This window comes from Callorhinchus milii, unplaced genomic scaffold (genome assembly GCF_018977255.1).
Source record: "Callorhinchus milii isolate IMCB2004 unplaced genomic scaffold, IMCB_Cmil_1.0 Scaffold14, whole genome shotgun sequence".
NCBI lineage: Eukaryota > Metazoa > Chordata > Chondrichthyes > Chimaeriformes > Callorhinchidae > Callorhinchus > Callorhinchus milii.
In genome coordinates this window covers 14,386,166-14,401,060 of record NW_024704755.1, presented here as the reverse complement: position 1 = coordinate 14,401,060, position 14,895 = coordinate 14,386,166, and the positions used below count along the sequence as shown (strand labels likewise).

Here is a 14,895-nt window from a genome sequence, read left to right as displayed (position 1 = left end):
TTTTCACACAGCGAATTATTCGCAATGCATTGCCTGAAGGGTGGTGGAAGCCAATTCGATAACAACTTTTAAGAGAGAAATAGATAATTATTTGAGGAGGACAAGGTTGCAGGGCTATGGGGAGAGCGCAGGGAAGTGGGATTGATTTGGATAGCTCTTTTCAAAGAGCCGGTACAGACACATTGGGCCAAATGGCCTCTTTCTGTGCTGTATAATTCTATGATTCTACTGGTAACATTTTCCCAGTCTGATGACATTCCCTGTGGGTTCTTCCGGTCAACCAATTGCATATCCATTGTAATATACCTCCATTGATTCCCACTTTCTTTACTTTCAGTACCAGCCTCTCAAGAGGAACTGTATCAAAGGCCTTACTGAAATCCAGATATACAACATCCACAGCTTTACCCTTATCAAGCTCCCTTGTCACATCGTCAAAAAAAACAATAAATTAGATTGGCAAGGTCTTCCCTTCATGAACCCACATTGGCTATCATTTATGATTTTATTTCTGTCCAGATGCTCTGTGATTTTATCCTTAATAAGAGTCTCCATAATTTTACCCACAATGGATGTCAAACTTGCTGGTCTGTAGTTTCCTGGGTCACTTTTGTTGCCTTTCTTAAAAATAGGAGTAACATTTTCCTTTCTTCAGTCGCCCGGCACCTCCCCAGCATTCAGTGATTTTTGGAAGATTTGTGCCAGCGTTTCTGCAACTTCTTCCATTAGTTCCTTAAGGATCCCCGGATGCAATTTATCCAGGCCCTGAGATTTATTTACACAGCTGTTTGGATATGAATAGTGTCCCAACCTTTCTCTGCGACACCCTTGAGTTCTCTTTCCAGATCAGATAGGTCTCCTTCTTGGTAAAGGCTGATGCAAAAACCATTTTTAGCATTATTGCAGCCTGTGCAGCATTATTTGTTATGTTGTCTCCTGAACCCACCTTCAGTGGCCCTATTCCACTGCTTGTTTTTTTTCTACTCTTAATGTAATTAAAAAACCTTTTGTTATTATCCCTCACATCTCTTGCCATGTTCAATTCAAAGCTTCTCTTTGCCATTCTGATGCCTTTTTTGCAGTTCTGGCATGCCTTCTGGTATTGAGTCTGACTTATTTCCGTGCCATTTTCCTTCATGGCCTTAAATGCTTTCTTTTCCTCTTTATGATTTGCTTTATAGCACCGTCCAACCAGGCAGGAGTGCCTTTAAGCTTGGTACGTTTGCTTTGAATGGATACACATTATTCCATTGCCTTCATAATCACCTCCTTGNAAAAAATCCCATTGCCATATTTAGGCCTGCCAGGCCCACTCCGACTAGACTTCTCAAGCGCGTAGTCAGTCCTCTTGAAATTTGGCAATTTTGTTTGGGTTTTTAGGACCTCACTATCTCTTGTGATGTCAAATGTGGCTGCATTGTGATCGCTGTTGCTTAATGCTTCTCCCACCTTTACGTTGGAGATTTTGTCGTCCCGGTTTCTCATTATCAAATCTAAGCTGTTATCTCCTTGTTGGCTCTTTTACAAACTAAGTCATAAAACAATCTTCCTTTAACTCTAGAAACCCCTTCCCTATCTTACCATTATTATCCCAATCAATCTTGGGTAAGTTAAAATCTCCAACCACTCTGGTTGGTCCATTACTAGTAGCCTTCCTTATCTCAAGCCAGTTCCAGATCAAGGCTTTCACCCTGGTTTGGGGTTCTATAGCAGACAATGTTGTACAATGTTGCCATCCAATTATTACTATCCATTTATTATTACCCATTTCTGATACATTTGGTGAAGCAGTTGTATTGGTAGATTACTGCAGAAAATTCAGCAGGTCAGGCAGCATCTATGGAGAAAGGAAAGTGAGTCAACGTTTTGGGTCCACGACCCTTCGTCATCTGCCTGACCTGCTGAGTTTTTCCAGCTCTCTCTGTTTTTGTATTGGTAGATTGGCCAGCTCAAAGAACCTCATAGGAGAAGCAACTGGCAGTTCTACAGTCTGTCTCCTTTTATATGCATCTATGCATTTCTACAAGCCTGACATGCTTGCCTGCTCTCCAAAATGAATGATAATACAATTTAGTAACCTTTTAAAAGCACTTAAAGACTTCGGGAAATAGCTCTGTGCCCGCAAATTTTAACTAGCTAATAGTAAACGGTTTCTAAAAAAAAAGCCACTTTTATAATGTGAATTTACTAGAAACTTCAGTAGTTGCAACAATTCCAAACCGTAGTTACAGCACGGACATTCACAGAGTATGGGTTATCTGTTCACCCTGATCCTTTGGGTGTGTGTATAAGCCAATAATAGCTCATTCCCTACGACTAAATTGTCAATAATAATAGGCATTTCTTTTCCCTAATATAAAAGGTCCAAAAAGTTCCTGTCTGAATTTACTACGGGTAAAAAATACAACTTTCTATAAAGTCAGCAGCTGATTGACAAGTAACTGTTATTACTAGGGCAACAGACCAGCCCTCCCACTTGGTATGAGGCTGTATTTTGCACTCTGGGAGTTACATCCTACTAAGCTTTCACATTTAAACTTGCAATCAAATTATACTTTGCTGGGCAGATTTCATTCCAATAGGCCCTCTTATCTCAAATAACTGTAACTCTGATAAAAAGAATAAACAGAAATAGCTTTAACTAAAAATTGTGTTTTTATAATTCAATGAGGAGCAAGTCTGCCGCATGTCAAGCATACTTTGTTTAAACAAGCCTGGGTTGGTTTTCCTGATTACACTACCTGTAACACAACCAAGAAAGTAAACAGCAATTGTGCTTCTTTCCCAGATAGCTCTGGGACACTACCCTGCGTGAGGGAGTTGTTGTTGTGGATAATAGGGAAATAAGGAACAATTTTAGTTTAGAAATGAGAACAGATAGTGCAGCACACCAGCAAAACTATAAAAAGAAAAGAAAGGTTAAAAGTTAAAACAAAGTAGTGTGGGAACACCGATTTTGATATACAAGACACCGTACATTGTAACAGGACAGAAATACTGAGGGAGGCAAGTTGAAGTGTCTTGAAGTCACAGCAAAAAGAGTTAAGGGTAGGACAGTTAGCAATGAGATATGTAGGAGCATGTCAGACAATATCCTATATTTGGTTCTTGGGAAAAACAAAAAAAGTATGTTAGGAAAGTAATAACCAGAGCAATATTGATTGAAAAGCAGATGTGCAAGATTGAGATATTGCATTGTTGTGGCATTGCAGTCTGGGGAAAAATGTAGTCTGGAGAGTGCAGGAAATCGATTTTTCAATTTAATGTAGAAACATAAAGAATGGAACAAGACAAGCCATTTTATGTACTCCATGCATTTCATTGTGAACAAAGTGAAGACTGCATGCACTGAGAGGGTACAATCAGAAGGAAGTTGAATTATCCACAGAAGACTGCATAGGGCTGGATAATAACTGAAATTTAGTCATGTGGATAAAGAAAGTGGGATGAATAATAGAACTTAGAGGAAGTACTGAAATAATGAGAGAAAATGACAATGAACCATCAACAGCAGCACAGACAGAAGAATGAAAGGAAACGAGATAATCATCGTTATTATTATTTGGGTTAAAGACCTTAAAATGAAACTTTATGGAAAAGTGTACAGTGCCCGATGGTGTCAAAGGCTTTGAACATATTCAAGATAGTCAAATCAAGCAACAGAGTTCAAAGGTAGAGTTAGAATGTGTGAAAACCCAGCTAACATCACAAACAGCCACGACTAAAAAAATACTGGCAATCGCCATAACTTTCAGGTTAACTGTTGATTTCAGTGTTAACAGCAGTTTCCATTATATTCATAAGGCCGTGTTATATATGGTATTTTCCAGGCAGTGCGAAACCTTAAGCAAGTTTCCTTACTCCACACACTAGCAGTAAATAAGAACCCGGTTGTTAGTTGATTGGCGGATCACTTTTCCGGCAGCAATAATCCCTTCAAAAAAAAATAATAATTTGGTCACTCAATCCACAACTGTTTGGGGGACACTGCTGTGCACAATTGGCTGCCGTGTTTTGCCCACAAAATATAGAGTAAATTCACTTTACAGTATATTCTGTGAAGTGCATTGATGTCTCGAAGACGTGATAAGGACCATCAAATGCAAGGATTATTATTATTATAATCACCTTTCTCGGGGGAAGGCTAAACCCAAGTACATTTCTAGGGAGTGGGAGCAGGCCACAAGCTTCTTGCCAGATGAAAAGATGCACCATGACCTGAAACAATCTGGTTGAACATTCATGACATCAGGATTAATACAGGGTAGTTAATAATAGATATTTCATAGCACAATGTTGCAAAGTCTCCTGGCGCACAGAAGTTGGCTCATCATCACAACTAATGGACCCTTAGGATTTATAGCCTTTCTATCCTCTAAACCATTTGACCCTTTGTCTTATAAAAGACTTGCTGTTAAGAATACATTACACTGAAGAGATACTGCTTATGGGAAGACAGAGGAAAATCCAGTCTGGAGAAAAATGTAGTCTGGAGAATGCAACAAATGGATTTTTAAATTTAATGCAGGAACATAAAGAATGGAACAAGACAGACCATTGTGCTACGTGCTCTTTTTTTTCTTGTCAAACTCGGACGTCTTAAAAAAATCCCCTTCAACAGTTATTTAGTTCAATTTTTTATAAAAGTCTAAAGGAAGTGTTATAAAAATATTAAACAAATGTCTTCAACTATATGATTGAATGTTCTGACTTACGATATCTCAAACATAAATACTGTACCAGTGTATCAGTATGTGTTCCTCGCTACATGGTTCAGTGTGCCTGCTGCCCTCTTTGGGATGTGGTTATTATGAGAAAGGTATTAAAAGAATTTAATATCCTGTGATGCCACAACCTTGAACTATTTTGTCAATTTTTCCTTGGATAGCACACAGGTCCTGAGAGCTTCCAGCGCCTGCCTGTTCATTGGTTATTTAATAAAGAAATGCAGCTTCTAGCAGTTTACATACGGTAATATTATTACTACCGTGGCATACTGCCCAGCGCACTCATTTACATATCAATCTCATTAACTAAAAAATGGAAAGAATAGTTCAAGATGGTATTTCTGTTAGACAAGCAAGAAAATAGCTAATTGGAGTGAGATACAAAGGAGGCTTCTAATATCTGTGGCAAAATTACAATTACAACCACCGCAGTTTCAGAGACATCTTGAGTTATAGCTGCATCCTTGAAAACATTTAACGATAACCAAACAAAACTATAATCTAACGGCAAGGAAATAGCTTACTTGTGTTATAGCATTATACTTGTAATACTTAATTCCATTTAATTGTCGAAAGTTATCACCTCTCCCATATTTGTCTCTAGGGCTAGAGAGCAACCTGTAGGGCAGAAGTCAACATACAACCGAGCTGGCCATGTCATTGTGAACAATACACGGGTATCCCTGCCTCTTTTCATCTCTAGTGAGATAAGACAAGGATGCAGAAAGCATATTACACTTGCATCCCACTGTTGCATTTTGGATGGATTGTGCTCCAATACCCAACCTGGCTCCACTTAAAACTTAAAAAGCACACTTCATCAATTAATAATCTCTGGTCTTGGGGGACCACTGAGCAACGCCGAACCTGCTTTACTAGATTTTCTCCCAATTTACTACTAAATTCAGTGATCACGCAGTAGGGCCACTAATTCTGTGCTTGAAAAGTAGGTTGGTTGATACACCAATAAATGCAAGCTAAATCTTCCGCATCATTCTGTTCACTCACTGTATATTAACACAACCTTTAAAAAGTGATTTATCAGAAAGTTATTTTTAGATTAATATGTGTAGAGAGATAAATCCAAAGCTTATGAGCCACACATTTTCAGAAGCATTAATGTTCAAGCACAGCACAGCCTCAAATCAATTTACATTTATTCCCACTTCACTTCAGCACTCGGATCATGTATTGCGTTGAATGCTAGCCACGATAATCGGCTAATACAATGCATTTTATCTAAAGGTTTTCGTGAATTTTGTGTCCATTCAAGGTCAGGACTCGGCACGTTGAAGAATATTTTCTAGTTTTACCACCAAGTGTTCGCATCGAGCACTACCAAGTTCAGTGCACAACATGAATTAGGTGCATAATAAAGCCACTCCCATCACCACTTTGTACTAATGAACAGTTCTGTGTTGAAGACACATAGCCACAGGGAGCAGAGTTCAAACTAGTCTCAATTTAATTGAATTAGGACCCTTATAGTCATCAAAGAGAAGACTTGATCCTATCAATCTGAGCGGGATTGACACTTTGGTTGGTATAACCTGTTGAAAGACCAATCATACTCTAAGGTCTTGTCAGTTTGGATTATTATACAAATACAAGAATCTGTGACTTTCACATAGGATGCGATATCTCACGATCTTCACAGGATATACTATGTTGTGTAGTGACTGTGTATTTTGTGCTCTTGACAATCGCCTCACTATGGTTTGATTTTGTAAATAAAACTCATTCACAAGCATCAGGTCTGACAGTGCCTGTTGTCCATTACACATGGTAAGCCTGTGAGCAGTCTGTGAGTCAAACTGGCCAATTATGGAGGACTGCGAAGAATCTAACACATTATTCAAAAGAACCTGAGGAGATTGGGAAGGTGGGGAGGAGTGAGAAAATAACTTGCAATTATTCATAGACTGGGTGGGTGCACCATGACGAGTGTGCATAATAATATTATGCTACATGAGATCTGCAGAGGTCCCTGTTCTATAACTGAAACAATACAAGAGAGTAGATGTTATAATGATCCTTTCGGTTCTGAATGGTTACTTCTCACATGATTTGTGGTTCTGGTGCAGTTCGACCTGCAGAGCAGAAGGCACACTGTCCTGTAATCAGATGTCTCTGTACACACATCTGGAACAGATTTCACTCTGGGTTTTGAATAAGGAATTTTGGCAGTTTTTCTGTTCAAGCAAACCAGTTCAGGTTACTATTAAATCACATCAATTTTCACTTCAGTGGAAAACATATCTCCCTGTGTTTAGAAATTCTCAAAATGCTATTGATCTATACTTCTAACAAATCCTCACGTAGAGCAAATAGACAAGCATCTACTGCAGTTATGTGACAATCCTGTGTGACAGCCTTACAAAACAGCAGCATAATACTGTACAAAATGTTCCAGACGGGGTTATGCTATTTAAAAGTATATACAGAAGTTTATAGGACATAGTGCTCTTTGAACAAGGACATAAATGCTGAAAATTCACAGCAGGTCAATCAGCACCTAGTAAAACAGATTAACATTTTGGATAAATCTCTTTCCATTTCGATTGCTGATGGAAAAGCCCAGAAGGTCAAGGACTTTGTTTCTATTTCAAATTTTCAGGTTCCATAAAATTTGCAGCCAGGCAGGAGATGATTCAGCTCGCCGTGCCTTTGCTGGTTCTCTGAAAGAGCTATCTGTTCAGTCCCATTCTCCTGCCTTTTCCCCGCACACTTTTATATTTATCATGTATCAAATGGGAGGAAACAATATGGAGAAAAAAAACATTTTCAGATTGTTGCTGGACTGGGTGTTGCATTTTGTAATGCAGAACTATTTTAGAATCTAGTCTTGGACACCCAATATGTACACAAGATTCAAGTGACAATCCAACAAGTGTATCCCATGTTCTTTGAACGTTCCAAGGTTTACTGGACTATGGGGCTTTGATCATTCTCCACACTGAAAACTTACTTTAACGGTGGCTCTCAAGGAGTTTAACACCAGTTAATATTTTGAAGTGGAAGCATTAATGTGAAGGAAATTCATAGCTTAGCAGTTTGTAGTTACTCACTTTTTCAACAATGTATAAGCATTAACATGCAGTGAATTTGTAAGTGTTTGTTGTCTCTCTCTCTTCCATCCCTTTCTCCAAGTAGAAGCAAACAGAAAACCAAAACACAGGGATGTGTAGCGGAATAAACCAAAATTAAAAATGAGCAGTTTACAGTTAAGTATTTGGCATTCCTATGATTGACCTTGAGTATAAAATGTAGAAGATTATCAAATGATTAAATTATGTTTAAAACAAAACCTGTTAAAATGGTCTAGAGGGAGAAGAGGAAAAGAGAAACTGGCAGGAAAGTGATTCAAGTATAAAATAACCAACCAGTCAACAGAACTGGATCGAATGGCAGATCATTAAGCTGCCCCAAACAAAGCCAATGTTATTATAGAGGATGACAGGCAGAATCATTCTGTCATTAATAACAGGAAGCAATCTGAAGTGTATGTAAGAAAGCCCGTAGTCTGATGTCCCCTGAGGAAACCTGAGTGTCACAACAAGAGCAGTGACAGCTAAACAGTTCTGACAACCTATGGACATTACTTCACCAAAACAGTTCACAGAAGAAACAGCCTAACAAGGAAAACTTTGCAGGAGGCAAGAATCCCTTTCAGCCTACACCATGGAATTCTCTCTGACCTACTTTAATATTTATTACCTTTACTGATGTCTTTACAGCCTCAAAAGGTTTACAGAACAAAGACTAGCTTTGTTGAAAACCACATCAGCTGTCTCAGACTATGCACTAATGAAACAGACATAGAATTTGCAAGATACTGTACTAAACTGGCCGAGTACTCAATTACCAAACATTTGTTATATGGGAATTGCCATTCCACTTTGTGGAACATTGCTGTGCAAATTGGCTGCCACGTTTGCTTACAAAATACAGTCATTACACTTTACAGTATAATGTGAAGCGCTTTGAGATGTCCTCCTGACGTGAAATGCGCTATATCAAATGAAAGATTTATTACTTTAAAAGAAATACACAAATGGAGGTAAATTTAATATTGTAAATAGGATAAACAGAACATAATTGTTGTCCCTGGCAAAACCTCTTGCTAAGTCCCACCATGTTTTCAAACACTAAGGTCGGATGAATATTGCAGTCTCCAAAGTCATACTGCAGAATCTATAGATCAGGCAGCNTTTTTTTAAAACCTACAAGAAAACGACAACTTGCATTTATATTGTGCCCTTCACACAGGGTAGTGGCTCGGAGCACTTAAAAGAATAGCAATAAGGATAGCATCATATAAAAGCCAGTTGTAGGTAACTGAAGAGCATTAGAGGAAATAAGAGGAAAATAAAATTGCAGATTGCCGAAATGAGGAAACAAATATTTAGCTATGGGCTTTTAGGCAGAGATATTGAACATGTGCAACAAGGATGTTTCCCTGAGGTCTTGTATGGGGCCAGCTGTAATACCTTCCATGATTAACAAGCCTGCCTCTTATTTTTTGGGATCACATAAAGAATTATTATTTGAGCAAGGCTGCTGGGGCCATATGATTTTGTACTAGAACATTAGTACCATAAGGAGATAAAATTGGCAAGATTTGAATAAGTAGATGTTTAAACCAGATGTAATACACTCCCCACCCTCTAGCTTCATACACCATACCACATGAAAGATCTTCACCCATCCAATTACAGGCTGTCTAAACTTTTCGAAACCTCAAAAAAAATTGTACTGCAAGAATATAAATTCACTGACCATATAGTGCTAGACGCTTGTCCTGGTGAACAAACAAAAGCTTCAAAGAATTATACGAGTTACCTATATTAAATGTGGAAGATCTAGGATTGAAATTTCTTCTATTAAACCCTTTGCAGGGTACAAAGATATTCTAGTGTCCTGAATTGGCTTTCAAAGCTCATCAAATTTTTCTTCATTGTTTCTCTCCTTTAACTCTTACCTTTCTGTTTTAATTTCCTATCTCTGCTCAGTCGATGCCAAGCACCCCTGGCTCGGTGCTGGGCTCTGCCACTTTTAATCATTCCAAGACACTGCTTCACATGAACGGTGCTACATAAATGCAGGTTGTTGTTGTGGCTGTCATTATTTTGGAAGGCTGTTCCAACCAGCAAGTATGCAATCAATCAGTTTCTATAGTGTTGGCGCTTAGTAAGTTCATTCTGACATCCCCATCACCTGCCTGTGACCTAGCAACAATAAATTACTTTTATATAGCGCCTTTCTTTCCCTCACCTCATTTTATTACTTCAGTGCTTTTATCATTCCTCCAATCTCAGTTGCAAACTGTCAAATGTCCAGTACCTTGAGATGTCCTCCCCATGTGAAAGGTGCGATATAAATGCAATTTGTTGTGATTGTTGTATGACCAATGAACTTTTCAACTGCCTATCAAACAAAATCAAATTTATTAATTCTCAGGTCCTCACCAAATTAAACAGATTTAATGCCATTGGACCACTATGCAACAGCACTGTGTTTGATTTGGATGGAATACGAGAGCTTCCCCAATGTTGTTATGAACAGTTAGCATAACAAAATACAGGAGCCCTTTGCCTAGTCAGGAAAAGAACAGTTACAATGAATAGGAGAGTGAAGGATACTATAAGAAGCAACATTTTCACAGAAGCCCATAGCCTGAAAGTCAAATAAATTGAGATTTTGCAAAAACATTTTCATAATTTCAACATTAGCTTCCATTGATTTGGCAGGAAGCCATTTAAAGCATAACCTGCATGTGACCTAGAATCTCTCCAAAACAGCATGGATTCAAACATCAGAACATAATGTGTGTGTTAATTTGTTCTTAGATCTGTTTTCTGATTTCCCATCTCTCCCTGGAAAGTGCTTGAGCTCCACTCATCTCCTTTGGATCAGATCAATAATTCACCATGTACAAAATAAAATGGACCAAAACTTACAACGTGTGACTTCATGGAAAAGTGTTATCAATGTGTTATCAGAGTTGTTACGGTCTGGAATGTACTGCCTGAAAGGGTGGTGGATACAGATTCAAGAGCAACTTTCAAAAGGTAATTAGATAAGTACTAGGAAAAGGAAAAAATTGCAAGGATATGGGAAAAGAGCAACGGAGTGGGACTGATTGGGTAGCTCTTCCAAAGAGCCTGCACAGGCATGATGGGCCAAATGGCCTCCTGTGCTGTAATGTTCTGTGATTCTATATGATTCTAATGTACAAACCAGGCTACATGTGTACCTCATGTAATATATACAGCATTGGAAAAGAATTATTGATAAACTTGCAGTAATTACATCAAGCCATCAATCCCATATGAATGTCATCACATATCAGGCATTGCTGACCTTCAGAAAAAACTATATGTAGCTTCAAAATTGAACAAAACCAAATGTAAGATTAACAGTATATGTTATTACAAGTAACCATCTTACAGAAGTTATTTTAAGTCATTTTCAGGGGTTCAAATGACTTCAAGCTTTTCTCTTGCAGATTACAACAATCTGAATTCCTTGATTAGATTCCTTGTAATTGCTATTACTTACCCATTATTCTCCAGCCAATGCCATGCTGTAACCCACATCATTTTTAAAATGCAATCTCACCATCGAGTCCCTAAATATAATATAATAATAATAATAATCCTTGCATTTGATATAGTGCTTTTCACGTCGGGAGGACGTCCCAAAGCGCTTCACAGAACACACTGTAAAGTGAATTGACTGTATATTTGTGGGCGAACGCGGCAGCCAATTGCGCACAGCAATGTCCCACAAACAGTCGTAGATTGAAAATGACTAATTATTATTATTGTTTTTGGTTTTGGAGGGATTAATATTAGGCTCTGTGTGGAGTAAGGAAACTTGCCCAAGGTCTCGCCCTGCCTGGAATTGAACTCAGGTCTCTCGCTTGCAAAGCGAGCGCTGTAACCACTGAGCTACAGGACTCCACAATATATTATTGAAATATATTAGTGAAATAGTAAACTTCCAGTCACCATTTGAAGGTTTATGTATGGAACACTGAGATGTTATCTTTTTAGATATCTGTAGCCCATTGTAACTATCAGTCTGAAACTGAGGAGTGGTATGTAAGCAGATCAGAGAGGTAGGGAGGTGCCATGAAGTGAGTGTGAGGATCTTGAAGTTGATCCATTCTGCAATGGACAGCCAGTGGAGCCTGGCAAGGACTCGGTGATGGGGGTTCAGAGTCTAGTACCAGTGAGAATACAGGTGACAGAGTTTTTAATTCATTTGATCTTATGAGAGGTGTACCTGGGGAGACTGGTGAGGAGGGCTTTGGAAAAATCAAAGCAGAGGTGACAAATGTATGGATAAGTATTTTAACCGTTAGGTGTAAGGTATGGTCAGAGATGGGAGATGTGGCAGAGGTGGAGGAAAGCAGTCCTAGCTAGAAACCGGATGTGGGGTAGAAAGGATAACCGGGATCAAATCCACTCGATTTCTAGGTTGTACACAGGTTCATTAAGTCCGAGGGGTAACCTTAAGGAAGTCGGTACCACAGGTGAGAAGACCTTGACCACGCAGGGTGTCCAAAGTTTAAACATATTCTGTTCCACGAGGAGGATATCCCTTACCTCGACAAGCACACACATATAAAAACTAAGTCAGTTCTGAGAATTGAGTGGTAGCAAATGGCTCTAATCAAAGCCGTAACAGCAGCAACAATAACTTGCACTTATATATAGCGTCCTCCATGCCTGGTGGCATCTTGGAGCCGCTTCACAGTGGCGGCGTTTGACCCCGAGCCGGAGTGTGGGGGTGTGGGGTGGAGGGTAACCAGAAGCACGGTCCAAAAGGAAGGTTTTCAGGCAGCTCTTGAAAAAGGGGAAGAGAGGAGACAAAGCGGAGGGATTGAAAGGAGAGTGTTGCAGAGTTTCGGGGGTGTAAGTGGCTGAAAGCGCGACCTCCGACGGTGGGGGCGGAGGAGGGGGCCGAGGGACAGGCCGCGGGGGCCGGGGGCCGGGGCCAGTCGAGCAGAGGCGCCGGGGTGATGGATTGGGGAGCGAGGAGGTCGCGTTATTATTATTATTATTATTATTCATTAAGTAAAGGAAGGGAACCATTATATTCAGATTTCATTTCCGTTTTCTCCACGTCAGTTTGTACCGGGATAACAATTCCTCCCCCCGCCCCCGGGCCCCCGCCCCCCCGCCCCCGGGCCCGAACTGAACGTCAGTTACTCTGCAGTTTGCCTCCGTGAGGCAACGAGAGCAGAGCTGTGAGTCGCCTCTCTTACCCCTGTTATGAATTTGGCTGCGTTTTTGAGGTGAAGCAACCTGTGGAAGTCTACAATAAAGGGCACTGCGGTGAACACGCGCTGCTGCTCCCCGGGGTGTCTGGGTCGGGCCGGGCCGCTGAACTGCTCCGGTGCTAAGCGCGGTTTGACGCCGTCGGCGGCCATCTTTACCCTGGCGCCGTCGCCATGGCAACCAGGCGCTGGCGCGCGGTTGGGCGGACGCTGCAGCGAGGGAGGGAGGGAGAGGCGGGCGGGCGCGCGCGCGCGCGTGGACTGCAATCCCCAGAAAGCACCGCTCGCGGTTGCGCAGTCGCTGGCGCGCTGAAATGTCCACCCGGGAAGCGTGACCGGTTGCCTCGACGCAAACCGCTCAAAATTTACCAGAAAGGAACTCCGGCGCTGAATGTTACGCCCGGCCCTTCACTCATTGCTTCCTTCTCACATACTCGAGTCCGTTTGGTTACCCCTTGCTACAGTATATTGTCGTTTAAAGAGCCTCGTTTGTGCCTTGCCTCGTGGGAAGTGGAGTCCACGGTTCGCGTGACTACGACCCCCACAATGCTCAGGGATAGGGCGCAGGCGCACTGAGGATTACGGGGCTCGCCTGTTGTGATGGGGCGGCGGTGGTGACGTCACGGAGTGGAGCTGTTCAGTTGTGAGGTGGTGCTGCAGCTGGAGAGGGAGAAAGGCACAGAGCAGATGCTCAGGCTGCGAGCTGGGCAGGCAGCACCTCTACATGGACAACTAAATAGATCAGTCACTGACTGCACTGAGCCACAGTGAATTCACGCAGATTGCACTGGCCGCCTTCAGCCACAGAAAATATTCCAGCCACTGGATGCATTAGGCATCAGCAAATGCAATCAGGGATTGGTTGGTTTCACCACCCATTGCTCCAGTCAATCAGAGAATACAGTGCCTATACAAGGAACTGGCAATCTCAGAGAGGAAATCCAGCCACAATAAAAGCAACCAAAGACTGGCTAATCATAGGAAAGAAACCAGACTGGTTGGCTTCAGTCGAAGGGGGTTTGTGTGCCTCTCGCCAATTGTACAAGTGCAGCAGGACACGGCTGCACAGCGCCGATACCAGGAACGTGGGTGACTTCACAAGGTACTGTACCAATGTTCAAGCCACCGCTACACCCTCTCTTAATCTGACGTTTGTCTACCAGTGCAGTTGAATTGCACGCACAGGTTCATGTATTTAGCATGGCAGGGCATAGACTGAATACAGTAAGTAAATACTCTCACACTTTGAGTTTCATTTGCCAATGGATTCTACAGTCTAGACAGCGTCCTCGTTAACAAACTCTTTGTGTTCCCAATGATGACAGCATTTGAGTTGCTTTTCTTTGAGAACGCATGTGCAGGTTCCAACACTCCCGACTTAAATCCAATGCCGAATCCGCGGTGTAAGTAAACCATCTATACTTTTAAGGAAGGGACAGTTTTAATACAAGTCTAAACGACTTAATCGACCCTATTTTATTTCTTCTTGTGTCAATAAATATTGGCATGAAATAACCTTAACCTTTAATAACCCCAAATGACATTTTTTCTATCGGTAAAACTGCTTTTGGGATGTAAATACTGCCTCCAGCCTCAGTTCTTTCACATTGTACGATTAAAAATGTTTTGCTGATCCGTTCAGTTACTTCGTCTGTCCATTGTTGGGACTCGATAGACTCGGTGTCCTCATTAACTGGTGTCTATCAAGACTTGCCCTGCGCTCATGATCGATCTGGCGTCCTATTAGCAAAATATCCCAGAGAAAGGAATGCTGATCGTGAGGAGTCCTGCTTCATACCCGTGTTGGATGTGAGATTTTAAACCTCATGTTGCACTGCGTGTGTGCTCCCAAGTGGGAGGCTGCCATCTGCAGGGTAGCAG

The 14,895-nt window shown here is 41.1% G+C and overlaps 1 protein-coding gene across 2 annotated transcripts in view; it reads right to left on the bottom strand.

Moving 5' to 3' along the window:
- si:dkeyp-50b9.1 overlaps positions 1-13,187 on the bottom strand; it is a 56,367-nt gene extending 43,180 nt beyond the window's left edge. For both annotated transcript variants that reach the window (XM_007904680.2, XM_007904681.2), the window contains exon 1: positions 13,003-13,187. In XM_007904680.2, coding sequence (XP_007902871.1) covers positions 13,003-13,167 — 165 coding nt within the window. In that variant the 5' untranslated portion in view covers positions 13,168-13,187. The remainder of the gene's footprint in view (positions 1-13,002) is intronic.
- Between the last annotated feature and the right edge of the window lie 1,708 nt (positions 13,188-14,895).